Source organism: Triturus cristatus, chromosome 4_1 (genome assembly GCF_964204655.1).
Source record: "Triturus cristatus chromosome 4_1, aTriCri1.1, whole genome shotgun sequence".
NCBI classification, from domain to species: domain Eukaryota; kingdom Metazoa; phylum Chordata; class Amphibia; order Caudata; family Salamandridae; genus Triturus; species Triturus cristatus.
The window spans coordinates 454,458,685-454,475,385 of record NC_140585.1 but is presented as its reverse complement, the minus strand read 5'-3'; the positions used below and the strand labels follow the sequence as shown (position 1 = coordinate 454,475,385).

General features: G+C 46.0%; 1 protein-coding gene across 2 annotated transcripts in view; it reads right to left on the bottom strand.

Annotated features, from left to right (window-relative positions):
- CD9 (CD9 molecule) overlaps window positions 1-16,701 on the bottom strand; it is a 192,521-nt gene that overhangs the window by 46,349 nt on the left and 129,471 nt on the right. For both annotated transcript variants that reach the window (XM_085652612.1, XM_085652613.1), the window contains exon 5: window positions 16,201-16,302. In XM_085652612.1, the coding sequence (XP_085508738.1) occupies window positions 16,201-16,302 (102 nt within the window). The remainder of the gene's footprint in view (window positions 1-16,200; window positions 16,303-16,701) is intronic.

Sequence of the window (16,701 nt, the reverse complement as noted above, 5' to 3'; positions counted from 1 at the left end):
CTCCCTCCTATTTCTGCAGGTTCCATTTCCACCTTCCATTTGAGGCAGGAAATGCATGGTTAATCGGGACGGGTTTTTTAAAGCGACAAAGGCGTGTTGCCAATTCAGGTCAAAACAATTCATTGACCTCCGTGCACAAATTTGTTGCAGTAGAGCGCACAAGAACACAATGGCTATATATTCAGGTTATGCCACATGAGATCATGGGTGGGACATCTAAATAATAGGTCTTATGGACTAATGGTGTCAAACTTACAGTTTAAAGTGATTAGGTCAACACTGGGACCCCCAAAAGCGATTTAGAAGAGGTCTTTGTCAGGAGAAGATACAAGACATTTCTGTAGCAACCATTAAGCAACCATTAAGCAATGAATGAAAACAAGTAGCACTCTGCAGTGGTCCCTCCAAATGGTAAACAACAATAAAGAATTGTCTTGAAGCGAGCACCCCAATGGGAGCGCACTCCTGTCTAGACCACAACCATTTACGTCTCAAGTGCCACTTTAACACACGCAATGGTCAGTTTGCAGCAAGATACACTGGAAATATTCAAAGGGCAAATGGTGGCTTCAATGACATGCTTCTTGTGGTAGTAGCATACAATATATTTAATGTAAATGTATGCTGCAAGTACATATGCTGCAACGTTGCATGTGATGACTAAGTGATGTAATGCAGACATTTTTTTCAGTACAGTACTTCAACTACCAGTAGGCTGTTGGAGGCGGCCATCTTGGGCGGAGTCTTTGCCTATACAAGGAGCCCAGCTCTGCAACTTATGCTCATTATTTCGAAAGCATCCAAGCGAGTGAAGCGAGTCCTGTTCTCTAGGATGAGAGACAGAAGCAGTAAAGAACAGATAATTTTCTGCTGAAAGGTACTGAGTGGATTACAGAGATTGTACAGATTTGAGCGGTGCGAGCGTCGTTGCTCTTTCTTCTTTGGAGATTCATGGCTTTAAGTCTCATGTAAGTAGTGCGTTTCATTAGGGCCAGGTGTGTGATTATTTGGGTTTAGGATTATATAAGTGCACTAAGAACGAAGTCAAAGGGAAATCAGCACATAACAGTTTCCTGAGAACAATCAGACAGATTAATGATTTCGGGACCTTGTAGTGGACTGTCAGACAATTTACAGTAAAACCCAACTCAGATCTTTGGAAGTGTTTTCATTTAATCCTAGCAGGGGGTTGAAACCACTGCTAATATCAAAGAACAATCATTTAAAATCAAGGAAGCAAATAGGGCAGTACCTACTGCATTTCCAAAACATTTCTACTGTGGTTTCTACTACAAAAGGTTATATAAACAAACTATTTTCTACTCTTCCCTTTTTCTCACTGCAGTCCTGTCTTGAGAGTATAGATACTTCACAGAACAGAATCCAAATAAACAGAGTATTCATCCTACAGGTGTTTATTAATATAATATCCAATTTAAGATAAGGAGGCTTGGAGAGGTGGGTTACGATTCAACTCATTTACAAATAGTCTTTTTTCCAAAGCATTTTGGAAAGATTTTCCCTTTCTTCACCTGGCCACTCCAATAATCTGTGGCAAAACAGTATTCAGATTTGATGGTGCCTGGAGGTGAACTTATTGAGAAGTCGTCCAAGTCCGGAGAAACCGGCATCCATTGACAAGTCGCTGCAGTTAACTATCACCACCAGAAACTTAGCGCCCATTTGGAGAACATGTATATATTTTTTAAATATATGAGCACTAGACATTTACAGTCCCCATACTTTTTTTGTCAAACTGTTTTTATTGCATTTAAACGGTTCCAGTACAATATGTTCACTGTTAATCCTCCTACAAGCCAACACCCATGGCAGGCTCATGACAGTTCCAGGTTCTCATCAATAGTTGGCTAATCTCAAGTACAACATATATTGCAAAAAAACAGAAGAACATACCCTCAGTATCAGTAATCATAGAAAAAGACCGTACTCTCTCTTTTAAAATAAAACATCCGAAGTGGAAACACAAACGGAAAATACACAAAGTCCGAAAGAGTCCATCAGCTAATTGTGACTGGAAGGGTCAGCGAATCCCAAAATCCCAGGATCTGGGTTTAGAGACACATGCCCCCTCAATATTTTAACCTTTACTCAAGAGACAGAGGAGAAGAGGGCAGGCGGTTTTGATCAGGTCTAGAAAAGATGAAGTGCCCCAATACGATAGTGGCGGGAGAAGAGCGGAAGCCCCCTGTACAGGAACTGCACTAAGGGACCCCAGATATAGTAAAAGCCTGTCCTCGTTTGTCAGGATATCAGTCATATGTTCCATTGTAAGGGCCTGCCACAGATGGGAGTGACATTGAGAAATGGACGGGGCTTCGGGTTTCTTCATTGCCACAGCTAAGGCCATCTTGGCCACCCCAGACAGAGCCAAAGTATAGAGCAATAACCCAGTGTCTGGCATTTTAAGGAAGGGTCTCGTAGGCCCAGAAGGACACACTCTGGGCTAACAGAAATTGGATAGCCCAATATCTCCTCTAATGTGCAAGAGGATTTCTTTCCCAAAGGACTGAACGGGGTTGGGGGCAGTCCCACAAAATGTGGCAAAAATCTCCTAACATCCCGCATCCCCTCCGGCAGGTATCTGGCATATTCCAAAATATTTTGTGTAATTTCTCAGGGGAAAGATATCAATTGTAAAGGAGTTTATAGTGCGCCTCCCTCAAGCCCATGGAGCGGTTATACTTGGAGATATCTTGATATAGCGTGCGCCACTGTTTGTCCTCTATGGAGATCCCCAGCACAGTGTCCCAGAAGTATATATGACGGGGGTAGGACAGCAGTGGGTAGACAGCAGAAGTGCAGAAAGAAAAAGATTCAACCCCTGGTCACACCATTATTCCTTACAAAGCGCTTAATGGGGAATAGTTCCCTGTTAGCAGCGTTTCGGATAGGAGACTGTAGTATCCAATGTTTCAACTGAATATAGTGAAAAATGTCAGAGGTCTGTCAGGATATCCCATCTATGGAAAAAGTCAGATTGTAATACAGCTTCGAGCCTTCCAGTTATCAAAGGGCCCAGTAAGACGTTCCGGAGGCAAATCAGTATTATAATGGATAGGTGTATTTGGAGAGGGCAAGGTCATCCACCAGTGCCATTTAACAGAGTACCATACTTGTAGCATGGTGGCGTTGGGGATGCTTAGGTAGGCATTCCGTGGGCGTTCTTGCTTAGGCTTCTATTTGAACATCCCAAATCGTCTGTCTCAATTTCGCCCTAGCTATGTGGAGCCAGTTTTTATCTGAGGCTCTAAGGGACCATTCAGATATCACTCTAAGCTGTGTCGCCCTGTAGTAAAGTAGCAGGTCTAACAAAGCCCTACCCCTAGGTTCCTTCAGAAGAGTCAATCTGCATGGTATTCTAGCCCTACAACCGCGCCTAATTAAATGAGTCATCAGCACACGGGCTGCAGAGGAAAAACTCCCACTGTACTTCAATGGGAAGTCCTTGAAACAAGTAAAGAATACATGTAAGGATCGTCATTTTGATCGTATTTATACACCCTATCCAAATAAGGTACATTGGAGCCCACCGCCTGAAGTCTGATTTATGTTGCCTTAAAGGAGGGAAGTTTGCTATACACAAATCTGCTCTAGGTACAATAAAAAAAAAAAAATTATGAATACAAATTTAGAAGATACGATGGGATACAAAATTTTCACAAGAGATGTTTAGCATTGTGGAATCGAAATGCAGAGAATCAGGACAGCAGTGATACAAGTACAGATTACAGCCGTCATAGCCATCACTAACAGTGTTCCATATTAAATACTCACTCCGTACGGGGAGGGGGGGGGGGGGGGGGGAGGGGGTCGTCTTATCCCCTCCATTGCCAACCCGTAGTGTCTCAACCAGGGGCTCCAGATCTTAGTGAATTTATTCGGGAATCCGCTCACCCTTTATGGCACCTTTTCTGTGACCATGTAGAGGTCCATGCTTGTCCTCCACTCAGGGATTGTAGGGAGATTCGGGGCTCCTCAGTATCAAGCTATATCCCTTTTGGCGACCACCAACCCTAGGTTACATAGCAAGAGTATGCAGCGGGGGAGTTCTACCTCGGAGGGAATGCCAGCAGGATATGTTTGACGTCAATGGACAGTTGTCTCTCCACATTCAATTCCTCTATTATCGGAGATCAGTATAATTTTATGTAGTGGCATTCCCAGAGTGTATGGATATATGTTCCTCACTCAGTCTTACAACGGGGGCAGTTGAGTGTCTCCGCCCTCTACCAAGGCCACGAAGACGGGACCAAATCCAAACCTCATCAGGGCTTGCCGGATTAATGGCCAATGGAGGGCGTATGCCGCCTTCTTGGCATACAGTGATGAAAATACGCACATGCTGTGTCAATTTTCCACCGTATCTAACCAGTTGGCCAGTCAACGGAGATTGAATCTCATAATCAAACCAGATTGATCACAATAGATGAGGGATGTGATCACCAGCAGGAGCCATGTAGCCAAGATAGCGGCAAAGATTAATTTCCATGTTTAATAGTGAAATAGGTCGGTAGGACCCACATTCCATGGTTGGCTTCCAAGGCTTACCACCACCACTGTAGCATTGCGGGAGCCTGGTAGACGAGTCCCCTCCTTCTGTGCTGCCAGGTACACATACCCAACAGGTGCGGGCCTAGCAACCTTGCGTTTCCTTTAAAGAATTCTGCTGGCAGTCCATTGGGATCAACGGTTTTCCCCAGATTTCTGCCTTCCAATGACATCTGTAACCTCTGCCAGGGTAGGTCCTTTTTGAGGGCTGCTCGGTCGTCTCCGGAGAGTGTGGGGGTGTCAATTGTGCTAAGGTAGCTACAAATTTGGGGGTCTTCCGCAACCATACAGGCTTTATAAAATTCTGCATAATAGAGCACGAAAACATCCGCTATGTTTTGAACTGTTGTGTGCATCACATGTGGAAGCTACCCACCTTTTTACCCTCTCTTTCCTACCCAACCAAGGTAACAGTCTGTCTCCAGTCTCGTATAGACTGCTGTGTGGCTCAGAGCTGGGCTTTCACTTCTTGGCCAGCCAATGCCCGATATTCCCTGTGGGTAACAGCGATCTGGCGAAGTGTAAGTGGGTCAGCCCTGGAACCCAAGTGTCCCTTCAGGTGTGAGTCTCCACTGCCTCAATCTCACGGGTCTCTTTCCTCTTCTTGCGAGCTATAATATTTTGCACCCTATCTTTAAGTACAGTCTTGTATGACTACCACAAGATTACCTTTGAGGACACAGAGCCCTCATTTTCATGGAAGTACAACTCTGAGTCTGTCCGAATCTCGCTGGCAATCACCCTGTCCCTTAGGTCGCAGGCATTCAGTGTCTATCCTTGCTGCTGGCCATGTGGTCTCCCTCCCACTGTCAGTCAGAGAGAAGAGTGGTCCGATAGGCCCCTCGCCAAGTATTCTACCTTTTCCACCATCTCTATCTCTCCTGCAGGAGCAAGGAGGTAATCTAGCCTAGAGAATACCTTATGTGCATGGGAAAAGAATAAGTAAGTGCGATCGGTGGGGTGGTGTTGGTGCCAAAGGTCAATTAGGCCCAGTGTGTACAGGAACTCAGCCAAAGGGGTAGTCCCATGAATTCCCAGACTTGTGCAGTCTATATGTGGGTCTATCACATCATTAAAATCTCCCTCCGCTGTGTGTTGAAGGTCCGGACCCCAGGAGTATCCTGGCTACCTTATCAAGCATCTGTTGTTGCAACTGTGGGGGTGCGTAACCGCTAATCAAAGTGAGTTTCCTCCGGCCCTTTGTCCCCTGGACTGTGACAAATGAACCAGCAGAAATCAACCCAGGTTTTATTAGTGGGAAAGGGGGGGGGGTGTTCTTTTGATCAATATGGCGACTTCTCTGGATCCAGATGAGAATCCAGTGTGTGCAAGCATACTGTAAGCACCCCTCCCTAGAAAGGAGAGGCGTGTTTCCTGCAGGAGGATTATATTGGGTTTAAGTATCCCGAAAGATCAGGTTACCAGCCCTCTCTTGATTTTGTTTCCAAGCCCACTGATGTTCCATGTCAGCACTGATTATTCCCCCCCATCCATCATGTGTTGCTAGGTTCTCTGCCACGGCTCGAGTTGTCCTGTGCCAGCTTCATTCACTTGTCTATCTGCCCGTGACCCCGGTATACCCCGTCTAACATCTGATAAGAGAAATCCTCTTCATGTACCTTTATGTCCCCAGTCCCCCAACAAGCCGCCCCGTCCTCGCTCTCTTCCACTACCCACGCACGTTCTCCAAATAGTCAACGTGACAACTGTGTCGTAGGTACAGACTAAAAGGTCTGCATCCCCTCCCTCCCCCTAGATCAATCCCTTACAAACAACAAGGTGGTATCCCAATACTAGACTAGGCACCCGCTGGGTGTGAACATATAATTGTCAAGGGGCACCTAGTGCCGTCATACTGTCTCTCAGCAACAGTCATGCCCCAGCATCTCAACCTAATTAGCCTCCCTCATGCAGCTGCTGTTGTGGGAGATCTTGCACGTCATCCTCTGGACTCTGCTCTTCCATAGGAGTAATTTTTCAGAGAAGCGGGTGATCGACATCTGCATCTGCAGAATATTCCTGATCCGACAGGTCTGAGGTAGTTCGTTCCCAATCCTTGAGCGGTTTCTTTCTTGTCTGTTTGTGGCACCTCTTCATCTTAGTCTTTGATGTGCACCCTCCCCTCAGCACCTAGCTCTGAGCAAAAAAGGCGTCCCCGCTTGTTTCCTATGTCTGGTCGAGGAGGCGGATCCTTTTCTCTCTCCACTGTTTGGGACCCGTGCCCTTAGGAGTGCCAGGGAGGCAAGCCCCTGTTGTATTCAACCGGCATCTTGGACATGAAGAGTGCTCTGTTTCTCTTTGATAGAATCGAAAGTTCGCCGCAGCTTTTGCACCTACCAGGAGAAATCAGGGAACACCATTATCTTGGCATTGGTGTGTCTAATTTCCCCAGTTCATCTCAAATCCTGGAGTATTAGGTCACAGTCTTGAGAGTTAAGAAAACAGGCACTCAGAGGTCAAGGGGTGATCCACGTGGCGGCCTAAAGCTGGGCATCCTGTGTGCTCATTCAATTATAAAGCAGGACAAAAACTGTTCCGTCGGGAGGGAGTCTCTAAGCCATGTGGTCAGGAAGAGTCCCGTATCTGCAACCTCCATCCCTTCTAGAACACCTACGAAGCGTAGGTGGTTTCTGCACACCCGAGTTTCAGCCTTGTCCACCTTCCAGGTTACCTCTTTCAGGGAGGCAGCGAAGCCATTGACTTCCCTACGCAGGGTGTGGGATAGGTCTTCTACCTAAGATATACGATTTTCAGCCTGGGTCACTCTCGCAGAGAGAGTGGTAGGTTTTGGCGCAACAGGGTCACCTCCGAGTGTATCTCCGCCATTTTCCCCTCCAGGGCCTCCCTGGAGGCATGTATCGCCTGTGGGAGGGCTGCATTGCAAGGCAAGGCTGTTGCTTCCCCTCCGCTTCAGATGTTGGGGGCACAACATTTGCGTACCTGTCCATCTTCCCCTGTTTCGAAGGTTTGGGGTCTTCATCTCTGGCCATTGTGAGTCGTTGAAAATGAATGCTTCAACTTGAGGTCAATGGACCTGATCTTCGCGCTATGCGAAGGCCTGTCTCCAGGTAACTGCTCATCTCTCGGAGTAATTCTGTGGTCCAATGTGTGGTATTTGGTAACACGTGCAGCTGATCGGTCCCACAAGGGTGGGTCTTGTCAGCCTTAAGGTTGTCTGTGTCACTGGGTGTTTTCAGTGTGTGCTCTCTACACTCACTCTCACACAGTGCCAATGTATTGCTGGATAGAGCCCTTGTGAAGGGGAACCCAGAGCCAGTTGCATTCTCTCCACAGCCCCAGGAGTGAGGGAGCGCTCCTCACACCTGGGGGGGGGGGGGCTCCCCCTCTGAAACCCTCTAGTCCCCTGTGCCACTTTGCTAGCTTTCTCCAAGAAGGGGGGAGGGGGGGGGGGGAAGTCTTCTCAAGGGTGATGTTGCACCTCTGCCTCGTCGCTGCAGCTCCGTATGTTCCTGCACCATCAGTAGGAGCCGGCCTCACTCAAGAAGTTTTTCCAGGGGGGGGGGTGGGGTGGGGGGTGGAGAGGACCTCCGGCCCAACCAGCAATCCGCCACCGTCTGAGCCACCCGCAGTCACACACAGACCCTCTCACCTGTGCATCGTCTTGGTGCTCTGCAACTCCCTCCTCGTTAGAGACAGCAAAGGACGAGCAGCTGTTGAAGCATAGGCCGGTCCAGTGGGGGGGCAAAGCGGCCTCCCTCTGCCCAGCAGCAGGATCATTGGGCTGGGGGGGGGGGGGGGGGGCTGGTCACCCAGGCACCTGCTCCACGTGTTCTCCTCCACATCATGGGTGGCAACGACCATCTATCTGCACTCCGTCAAGGCCTGCTTTGTTGTTGGAGTCCTTCCAGGCCCAGATCCGCTCCCCACAAACAAAGGTGTCGCTTGTCAGTGTTGGATGGCGATCAAAGGACAGGATTCAATACAGGATTTGATGTGTGGTGTCAGACCTTCCGACAGACGCGGCTACACGGCCATGTTGCTGGCCACGTCCCCTCTAGGTGTAATCTTGATCCCCAAATACGTAAAAAAAAAAAAAAAAAAAAAAAAAAAAATGACCCATTGAAAAGAAGAGACAGCTGCAATCTCCTTCCTCTCTACTGAAGGGGTTAGAAAATTGAGTAGGAAGGATTTTGAAAGGTTAATCTGAAAACCAGATACCGTCTTAAAGTCTCGAAGCTCTGCCTGTGGAGCTTGTATGGAAGAAGGGGGTTATAAGAGATAGAAGAACATTATCCCCAAATAATGAAATCTTCTGTTCATCTGGGCCAAAATGGATTCCCTGAAACTCTGGGTTGGCTCTATCCTCACTGCTTTGGGTTCTAGACGAAGTGCAAAAATTAAAGGAGAGTGGGGACACGACTGGCTCGTTCCTCTTGTCAATTCAAACAATTCAGAGGATGTGCCATTTATTAATACTCTGGATCGAGGGCAGACGTGAAGGGCCTTGATCATATTTATAAACTGTGCCCCAAAGCCAAAACCTCAATGCATATTCATTAGAAATGACCAATCGGCTCGGTCGAAAGCTTTCTCGGCATCAAGCGCCAGTAAAACAGAAGGGATCAATTTCTCATTTACTTTTTCTATTAAATGAATAACGCGTTCTAAGTAGTCATGGGTTTGATGACCCTTGATAAGCCCTGTCAGATTGGGGTGGATCCGTTCGGGCATGATACCTTCTAATCTAGTGCCTGGTATTTTAGTATATAATTTGGCATCAAGATTAATAAGGTCAATTGGTCTAAAAGAGGCGCGCAGTTGAAGGCTTTTCGCCGGTTTAGGGATAACTGTAATCAATACCTCTCCCATTGATGGATATCTCTCTTGGGAGATAACTACATGATTGAAGAAGTCAGTTAAATGAGGGGGGAGGTCGGAACTAAAATGCTTATGAAGTTGAAGCCGTATGGACCAGGAGAGCAAGGGAGTTAATGGAAGATTGTACTTCCTCTCTCGCAATAGGGCTATTTAAACGGTCATTAAATTCCGGGGTACTCGTGGCAGGTTGACAGTCTAGAAATGTTGTTTGGTCTCTACAGCTAATGAGTCTTTGGTGTATAGTGGTTCGTAGAAATGTCAAAATGTCTGAGCTTTCCCTTCCACAGATTGATGAATCATTGCTAACTCGTCTCTGATCGGTCCAACATGTTCCTTTTCATGCTTAAATCTTAATTGCCTGACCAGTTGGGAGTCAATTTTGCTACTGCGTTCATTAGAGGCTTTCTTTAAATGTCGGAGCCACGGGCAGTCCATCTCTAAAGGCAAGGGGGTAGCTTTGAAGAAAGTTTTACTACAGGAGTCCCTTCTACAGTTTGAGCTCATGAGGCCAGGGTTTTGGCTTACACATATCTTACAGAACCTTTACCAATTGGGAGGGTATGTATATGTATTTTTTTATCCACTATTCTGAATCAGAGTTCACTCAATTTTGAGTTTTTTTTTGACAGGAGTGGTGTCAGGGAGCATTCCTTGGTCTTGAAAAAAAGCCTTGGAGTAGGGCTTGAAACATGTAGACCACAGAAAGTCATGTACATAATTACTTAATTTTCAAACGTTTCCCATATTTTTAACCATACCAGATAGAGGCAAGAATAAATTGTTTTCCTACTAAGCCAGGTTTTTAAAATTTCCCTACTAAAAAGACCCCCCCCTATGTGTTTCCCCCTCCTTCATAGTATATGATCAAGGGCTCCAACATACCAGTCGGTCGTAGAAAGTCCCGGAGCGGAATGGGAAGAACTCAATGATAACGTATGACAAAGGGTAAACCCTGGGGGGTGAGGCTTATCTAAAGAAAACTGGTTTCTACTGAACATCAAAGGTGCAAAGATGGTCCCATTTGACGGACGGGTTCACTTTGGTTATTACATTACTTATAGGAGGCAGAGTGCCCTGGTTTTTTTTTTTTTACCTCTAGCTCCCTCATTCTTTGGCAGACGAATTTAGACCCTTGACATTCCATGTCAGGTATGTAAGAGTCATAGGAATAGATTATAAAAGTTCCCTGGAGAGCAAACCTCCCCGAATGCAGAATAGGGAATCTGCTAAGTTCACAGGGTTTCACCATCCTCAACACCTCCTCCCACAACCCCCGGTAGACCCTCCCACGCACAATAAGCACTTTCCCTACCATGCAATGAACATAACAAAAAGATAGAGCCATACAAACTTGTGCATGTGGTTCCTCCAACAAAGTGTCGTATCATCTAAGCGAAGGTTAGCAGGAAGTGGACATTAACCCGCAAGGGCACCCCGCAGAGTGAGTGGACGTAACATGTTCCAAATGCAAACGGCATTAATCATAACCAAGAACAACCTTCATAATCAGACTAGGACATTAAATTTAGTGGACTATCACTAAGAGACTAGCGTAGATCATGTGTTCATGCTAAAGCCACAATAAAAGCAAGCAAATGTTTGAGGGGAGAAGCTGACATCATGAGCAATAACCATAGAGTCCAAAAATGTACTGTGTAGAAAATGGATCAGTTGTGAGACTCAGTCCCCTTCATTTATTATTAGGTCTGCCCTTCACTCTGGATATACAACAAACAAATGATAGACGGAATGCTGCATTGTCAGCATTCCGTCCATCAATTGTTTGTTGTAACGCTTTTCGCCCTAAGTGGGATGGGTATTCCCAGACGTGGGACCCGGGCTCACTACGCCACTGGAGTCAAGCTATCCTGGCTGATGACGGCTGATAGCCAGAAACCGGTCCTAGGATGCTTGATTCCGGTCCAGGGAAGACATGGCTTGGCAGTTCGGGCTGGACTGTTCCCATGAGGCACAGGGTCAAGACTGATTTGCATATGGCCATGTCTGAACCGGGGTGGCAGAGTGGGCTAAAGAATGATGGATTAAACCCAGATCAGTTGACTGGGGGTGAGTGCTTGCAATGTTCAACACTCCGTCCATCATCCCCTTTGGTTTTGCCTGTACTTATGACAGCAGCCACATGCCCTACCTACTACTCCCCTAAATGTAGTATTTAGGTTGCTTCCCCAGACCTACAAACTAGATCTGCAATGACCTAACAAGAAAGAAGACATCCCTAAAGAAAATACTGCAGACGACAGCTTTGGCCCTAGCCCTACTAGCTGGTCTCCGGCTTCTGTGAACCGGCAACCTGTCTTGCAGCAAGTGACCTCTGATAACCCTGGGAGGACTGCTGCCTTTGAAAAAGACTCCAATCTCCTGTGGACAGCGGACCTGTCCAGAAGAATTCAACTCTAAGGACTCTTGTTCTGACAGCTCTGCACCAGACACCTACGGCCCGTGTCCAGGTGGCCCACCGGCCCAGGGAAGGTCCACCCGCGATACCGACCTCCAATCCAGTGTTTGCTGACCGCCCCCTATGCCTGCAGTGTGAATCGGACAGGGCCCCCCCCCCCCCAACCACGACTGGCTCACTAAGAAGAAACCCAACGTCCAACAGCTCCCCTCCATCCAGTCTCTGGGATTTGGGGAACTTGACCAGTGGTACCCCCGTGACCTTCAACATCCCACCTTACCTGTTCTGTTGTTGCTTTTCTGCGTGAAACGCATTTGGCCCCACCCACTGATGCTGAAATTACACCCTACACCCAGCTGCCTTGTGCCGCTGGTGGTGTATACTTTCCCTGCTTTGCGGCCCCGCTGTGCCTACTCTAACTGCCAAAGCTTGGCCCCTGAAACCGATCTACTTACCTGCAAGCAGTGTGGCTTTGAGCAACCCCAGTCTACATTGAAACGCATTGGGCCGAACTCAGATTTGACCTCTACACCCGGCTGCCAGTGTCGCTGGTGGTGCAGTGTTGGGACTCACCTAACCCCTGCTCCTTGCTAACCTTTGGGCGCAAAGACTGGAAAGTTAAGTTGCGTACTTATCTGTGTAACTGCATTATTCTCGTACTCCATAGGATGAAATTGAACTGTTCAGAAATTGCACTGTCTACTTTTGAAAGTGAAAAGTATTTTTATCCAAGAAAGTACTTACCCTATTGCGAAGATCTTGATCTTAAAGTACAAACAAAACCTATTTTTATGAAATTGGTGTGGATTCCCTTTTTGAGTCGTGGGTCTGTTATTGGTCATTTGTGTGCAATAAGTCTTGCACTCCTCCATGTTAGGCCTAAAGATGCTCGCCCACACTACCACTAATCAAGCACTTTGGGTTTTACATTGAGCCCTGTACACATTTGGGTAACCCCTGGACTCTGTGCACGGTATAACCTTCTAGTGGTATACCATGTACAGAGCCAGCTTCCTACAGCTTTAAAACAAAAAAATTATATATATATATATATATATATATATATTTTTATTACCTACTGGCGGTCGCCAGTAGGTAGTTATAGTTAGGACCACGTTTCCATAGGAAATCCGCAACATTCTATTTTGAATAACTTTGGCACCGGTCGACGAATCCTCGCGAATTTTTCAAAATAGGTGGGGCGCTACGCTCCGCTCCTACCCTGAAAGTCTCGGGGGGATTCGTCAAGCGGGGGCTGAGATAAAAGGGGGGTCCCAAAACGCGTTTTTCCCATGCATTTTTCCATAGGACCTTTAGACAGGGCTACAGCCCGAACGGCTGAACAGAATTACTAGAAATTTGGCAGAGAGGTGGTCCTCAGGTCAAGGAAGTGCCTTTTGTAGGTTTGGTGTAAATCTGTTCAGTAGATTCTGAGAAAATAGCCTTTAAATCAATATATATATCTGAGCCAGCTTACGGTGCGCTTACGATACGCTTACCGTACGCGTACGGTGGCGTGCGCGAGCGCGATTCTGATTGGCTCTTAGATCTTAGTAAACATTCGCATCGGCCGAAACCAGGAAGCGGCGGCCGCCATTTTCTCTCTCGCACTGAGAGTGATGTTTAAAATATAAAGCACAAAAACATGTAAAGGGGCTGTTTAGACAGCTCCCACACACATAGCCATGTTGAGGGAGTCCCCAAAGATCCCCCAAGGCCAAAAACGGAATTTTAATTTTTTCGGTAATTTCGCCGATTACTCTTACCGTACGCGTACGTTAAAAAATTATTTTAAAAAAAAATTATCCACCCTCTCCCCACCCCGTGTGCAATTGGTGCCCGAAGGGCACTAATTGTGCATGGCTTATTAGCGATGAGATAAACTAAAATTAAAAAAAAAAAAATTATCCACACTCTCTCCACCCCGTGTGCAAATGGTGCCCGAAGGGCACCATTTGTGCATGGCTTATAACATATACGAAAAATTAAAATATTACCTTTCAAAACGAAGTGCATCATATGTCCTCCATGTGCGCACGGTGCGCGAAGCGCATCGTGCGTACATGGCCCATCTAGCGTAACGTGGGCACGCGGTGCGCGTAGCGCACCGCGTGCCCACCGTGCGTGCACGGCACTAACTGCGTAAAGTGGGCGCGCGGTGCGCGAAGCGCACCGTGCGCGCACGGAACGAACTGCATTAAGTGGGCGCGCACGCCACGAATGGCGTAAAGTAACTTAGCATTTAAAAAACCGTACAAATTCACTGAAAAAACCATAGGTTTCACACGTTATAGTTAGGAATTAGCATTTAAAAAACCTTGCAAATTCACTGAAAAAACCATAGGTTTCACACATGTTATAGTTAGCGGAAATTTTACTGATAAAAAACCAATGAAATTCCCCCGTTATAGTTAGTGCAGGCAACTATAACTCACGCGACCGCAATCTTCTGCTGATGACATATGTGTCTTTATGAAAAAAAAATATTTGTAATATATGTATAGCTAAAAATGTATGGAAGAAGACATGGGCAAATAAGTGTCTAAATACAGTATTAGCATCAGCAGAGGATTGCGGTCGCGTGAGTTATAGTTGCCTGCACTAACTATAACGGGGGAATTTCATTGGTTTTTTTATCAGTAAAATTTCCGCTAACTATAACATGTGTGAAACCTATGGTTTTTTCAGTGTATATATATATATATATATATATATATATATATATAAATAAATAAAACCTACTGGCGGTTGCCAGTAGGTAGATATAGTTAGGACCTATTTTCCATAGGAAATCCGCAACATTCTATTTGGAATAACGTTGGCGCCGATTGACGAATCTTCGCGAAATTTTCCAAACTTTTGGCCAGCTCCGGTCCGCTCCTATCCTGAAAATTTCACGGCGATTCATCAAATGGGGGCAGAGAAAAAAAGGGGGGTCCCAAAACGCGTTTTCCCCATGCTTTTTTCCATAGGACTGGTTGACGCAGCTACAGCCCGAACTGCGGAACGGAATTACACCAAATTTGGCAAAGAGGTTGTCCTCAGTTCAGACTCGTGCCTTTTGCTTAAATGGTGTAAATCCATTTGGTAGTTCCTGAGAAAATCAAAAGTAAAATCATAGATATATCTATGGCCTCGGAGGATCCGCGCACCCTCGGGCACACCCAGCGCGCACCCTGCCGTGTACGAGCTGTATTCTAATTGGCTGTCAACACTCCAGATCAGTAAGTGTTGGCAGCCATCTTTTCACAAGAAACAAAAAACAAACGCACAAAACGCAAAAAGGGGGCAGGGTAGAAACACCCTGACCCCCTAGGCCTGCTCAGGGGGACCCAGAGCGAATTTCGGCCGAAAATAAAAAAATCTGCGCGGGCTCCCACGCTGTATATTCTAATTTGCCCCCGGGGGCATAATTAAAAATAAATAAATAAATAAAGTGTGGGGTTCCCAATCCCCCCCCCCCACACTGCCCCGGGGACCGCCACCCCCCGGGGCAACTTGAAGCAAAGCAGATTGCTTTTCCCCATGGGGAGCAGCATGTTAGCTGCTCCCCATGTGGAAAAGCAATGCCGGCTCCCGCAGGAGGCAGGGACCCGGCTGGGACCGTGGGGGGGATTGGGGTCCCCCCATGGTCTCCAACCAGAGACCAGGCCCTGGGGGATGGGGTCCTCGGGGCCAGAAGTGGCCCGGGAGGGGGGCCACGTGGCCCCCCCTTGCGATTTTTTTTTTTCATATATAAAATTAGGGTCAGGCCCTGGGGGATGGGGTCCCCAGGGCCAACAAAAATAGAAAAGGAAGAGGGGCTACATGATGATGAGGTGTATCTGATTGTCACCTGGATGATGTCATGAGTGATGTCACGGACCATGTCATGAATGATGTAATATGTGACATCAGCAGTGGATTGCGGACGCGCGAGATGTAGTTAGTACAACTAACTATATTGGAGGAATTTCAATGGTTTTGTTCGAAGGAAAATCCAGGTAACTATAACACCCCTAAAACCTATTGTTTTTTCAGTAAATTTCCAAGGTTTTTTTTAAAATGTTATTTCCTAACTATATCAGGCCTGAAACGTATGTTTTTTTCAGTGAAATATATATATATATATATATATATATATACATACACACATACATACATATATGTACTTGTTCCCTCTCCGTTCACTGGAGTTTAAGGTGTCTTCGGATGAACCTTGGTCTGTTGCGACTACAGCAATAACCCTTTGTGGAAAGGAATACTCACCTTCAGCTACTTGATAACTAAAAATCACTCAAAATCCTCAGGTCAACACTCCGACACCCTGGAGCCCAACCCGTAACAAATGGAATTCAAATAGATTTTGGTGAAAATAATGGATTTAAAATACTTACTGCAAACTGTAGTGCTCTCAGTGTCTCCTTCAGAGAATCTTCTTTCTTTAGTAAGTACTCTTTATAGGTTTCAGTATAGAAGCCCTGTACTTCATTTATGATCTACAAATTAAAGTACACATATTTAAGTAATTTAATCAACTTCAAAAACTACATAACATCTTAGAATAAAGCATAAAATAAACCATCATTTGTTATAACAGGCGGCACTGTTTTGTGAGAAGGCCATCACTAAAAAATACAATAGCCTGCAATTGTACAGGAAATATTGCAGTCTGGTTTGTTAATTTAGCACAAACTATTCACATTATAATAAAATAAAGCAAAGCAACAATATTTACTTTCATTAGTTATTGTTGGGTCTGATGAAGATAAAGGAGTTTTCTCGAAACCTGTTTTGGCTTCAAATGACACGCTCCTACAGCAGTGTGAACGACAAAAAGCATCGGGGCACAGATTCCATATTAAATTACCCCTTCCTACTTCTACAAATTGCAGTTC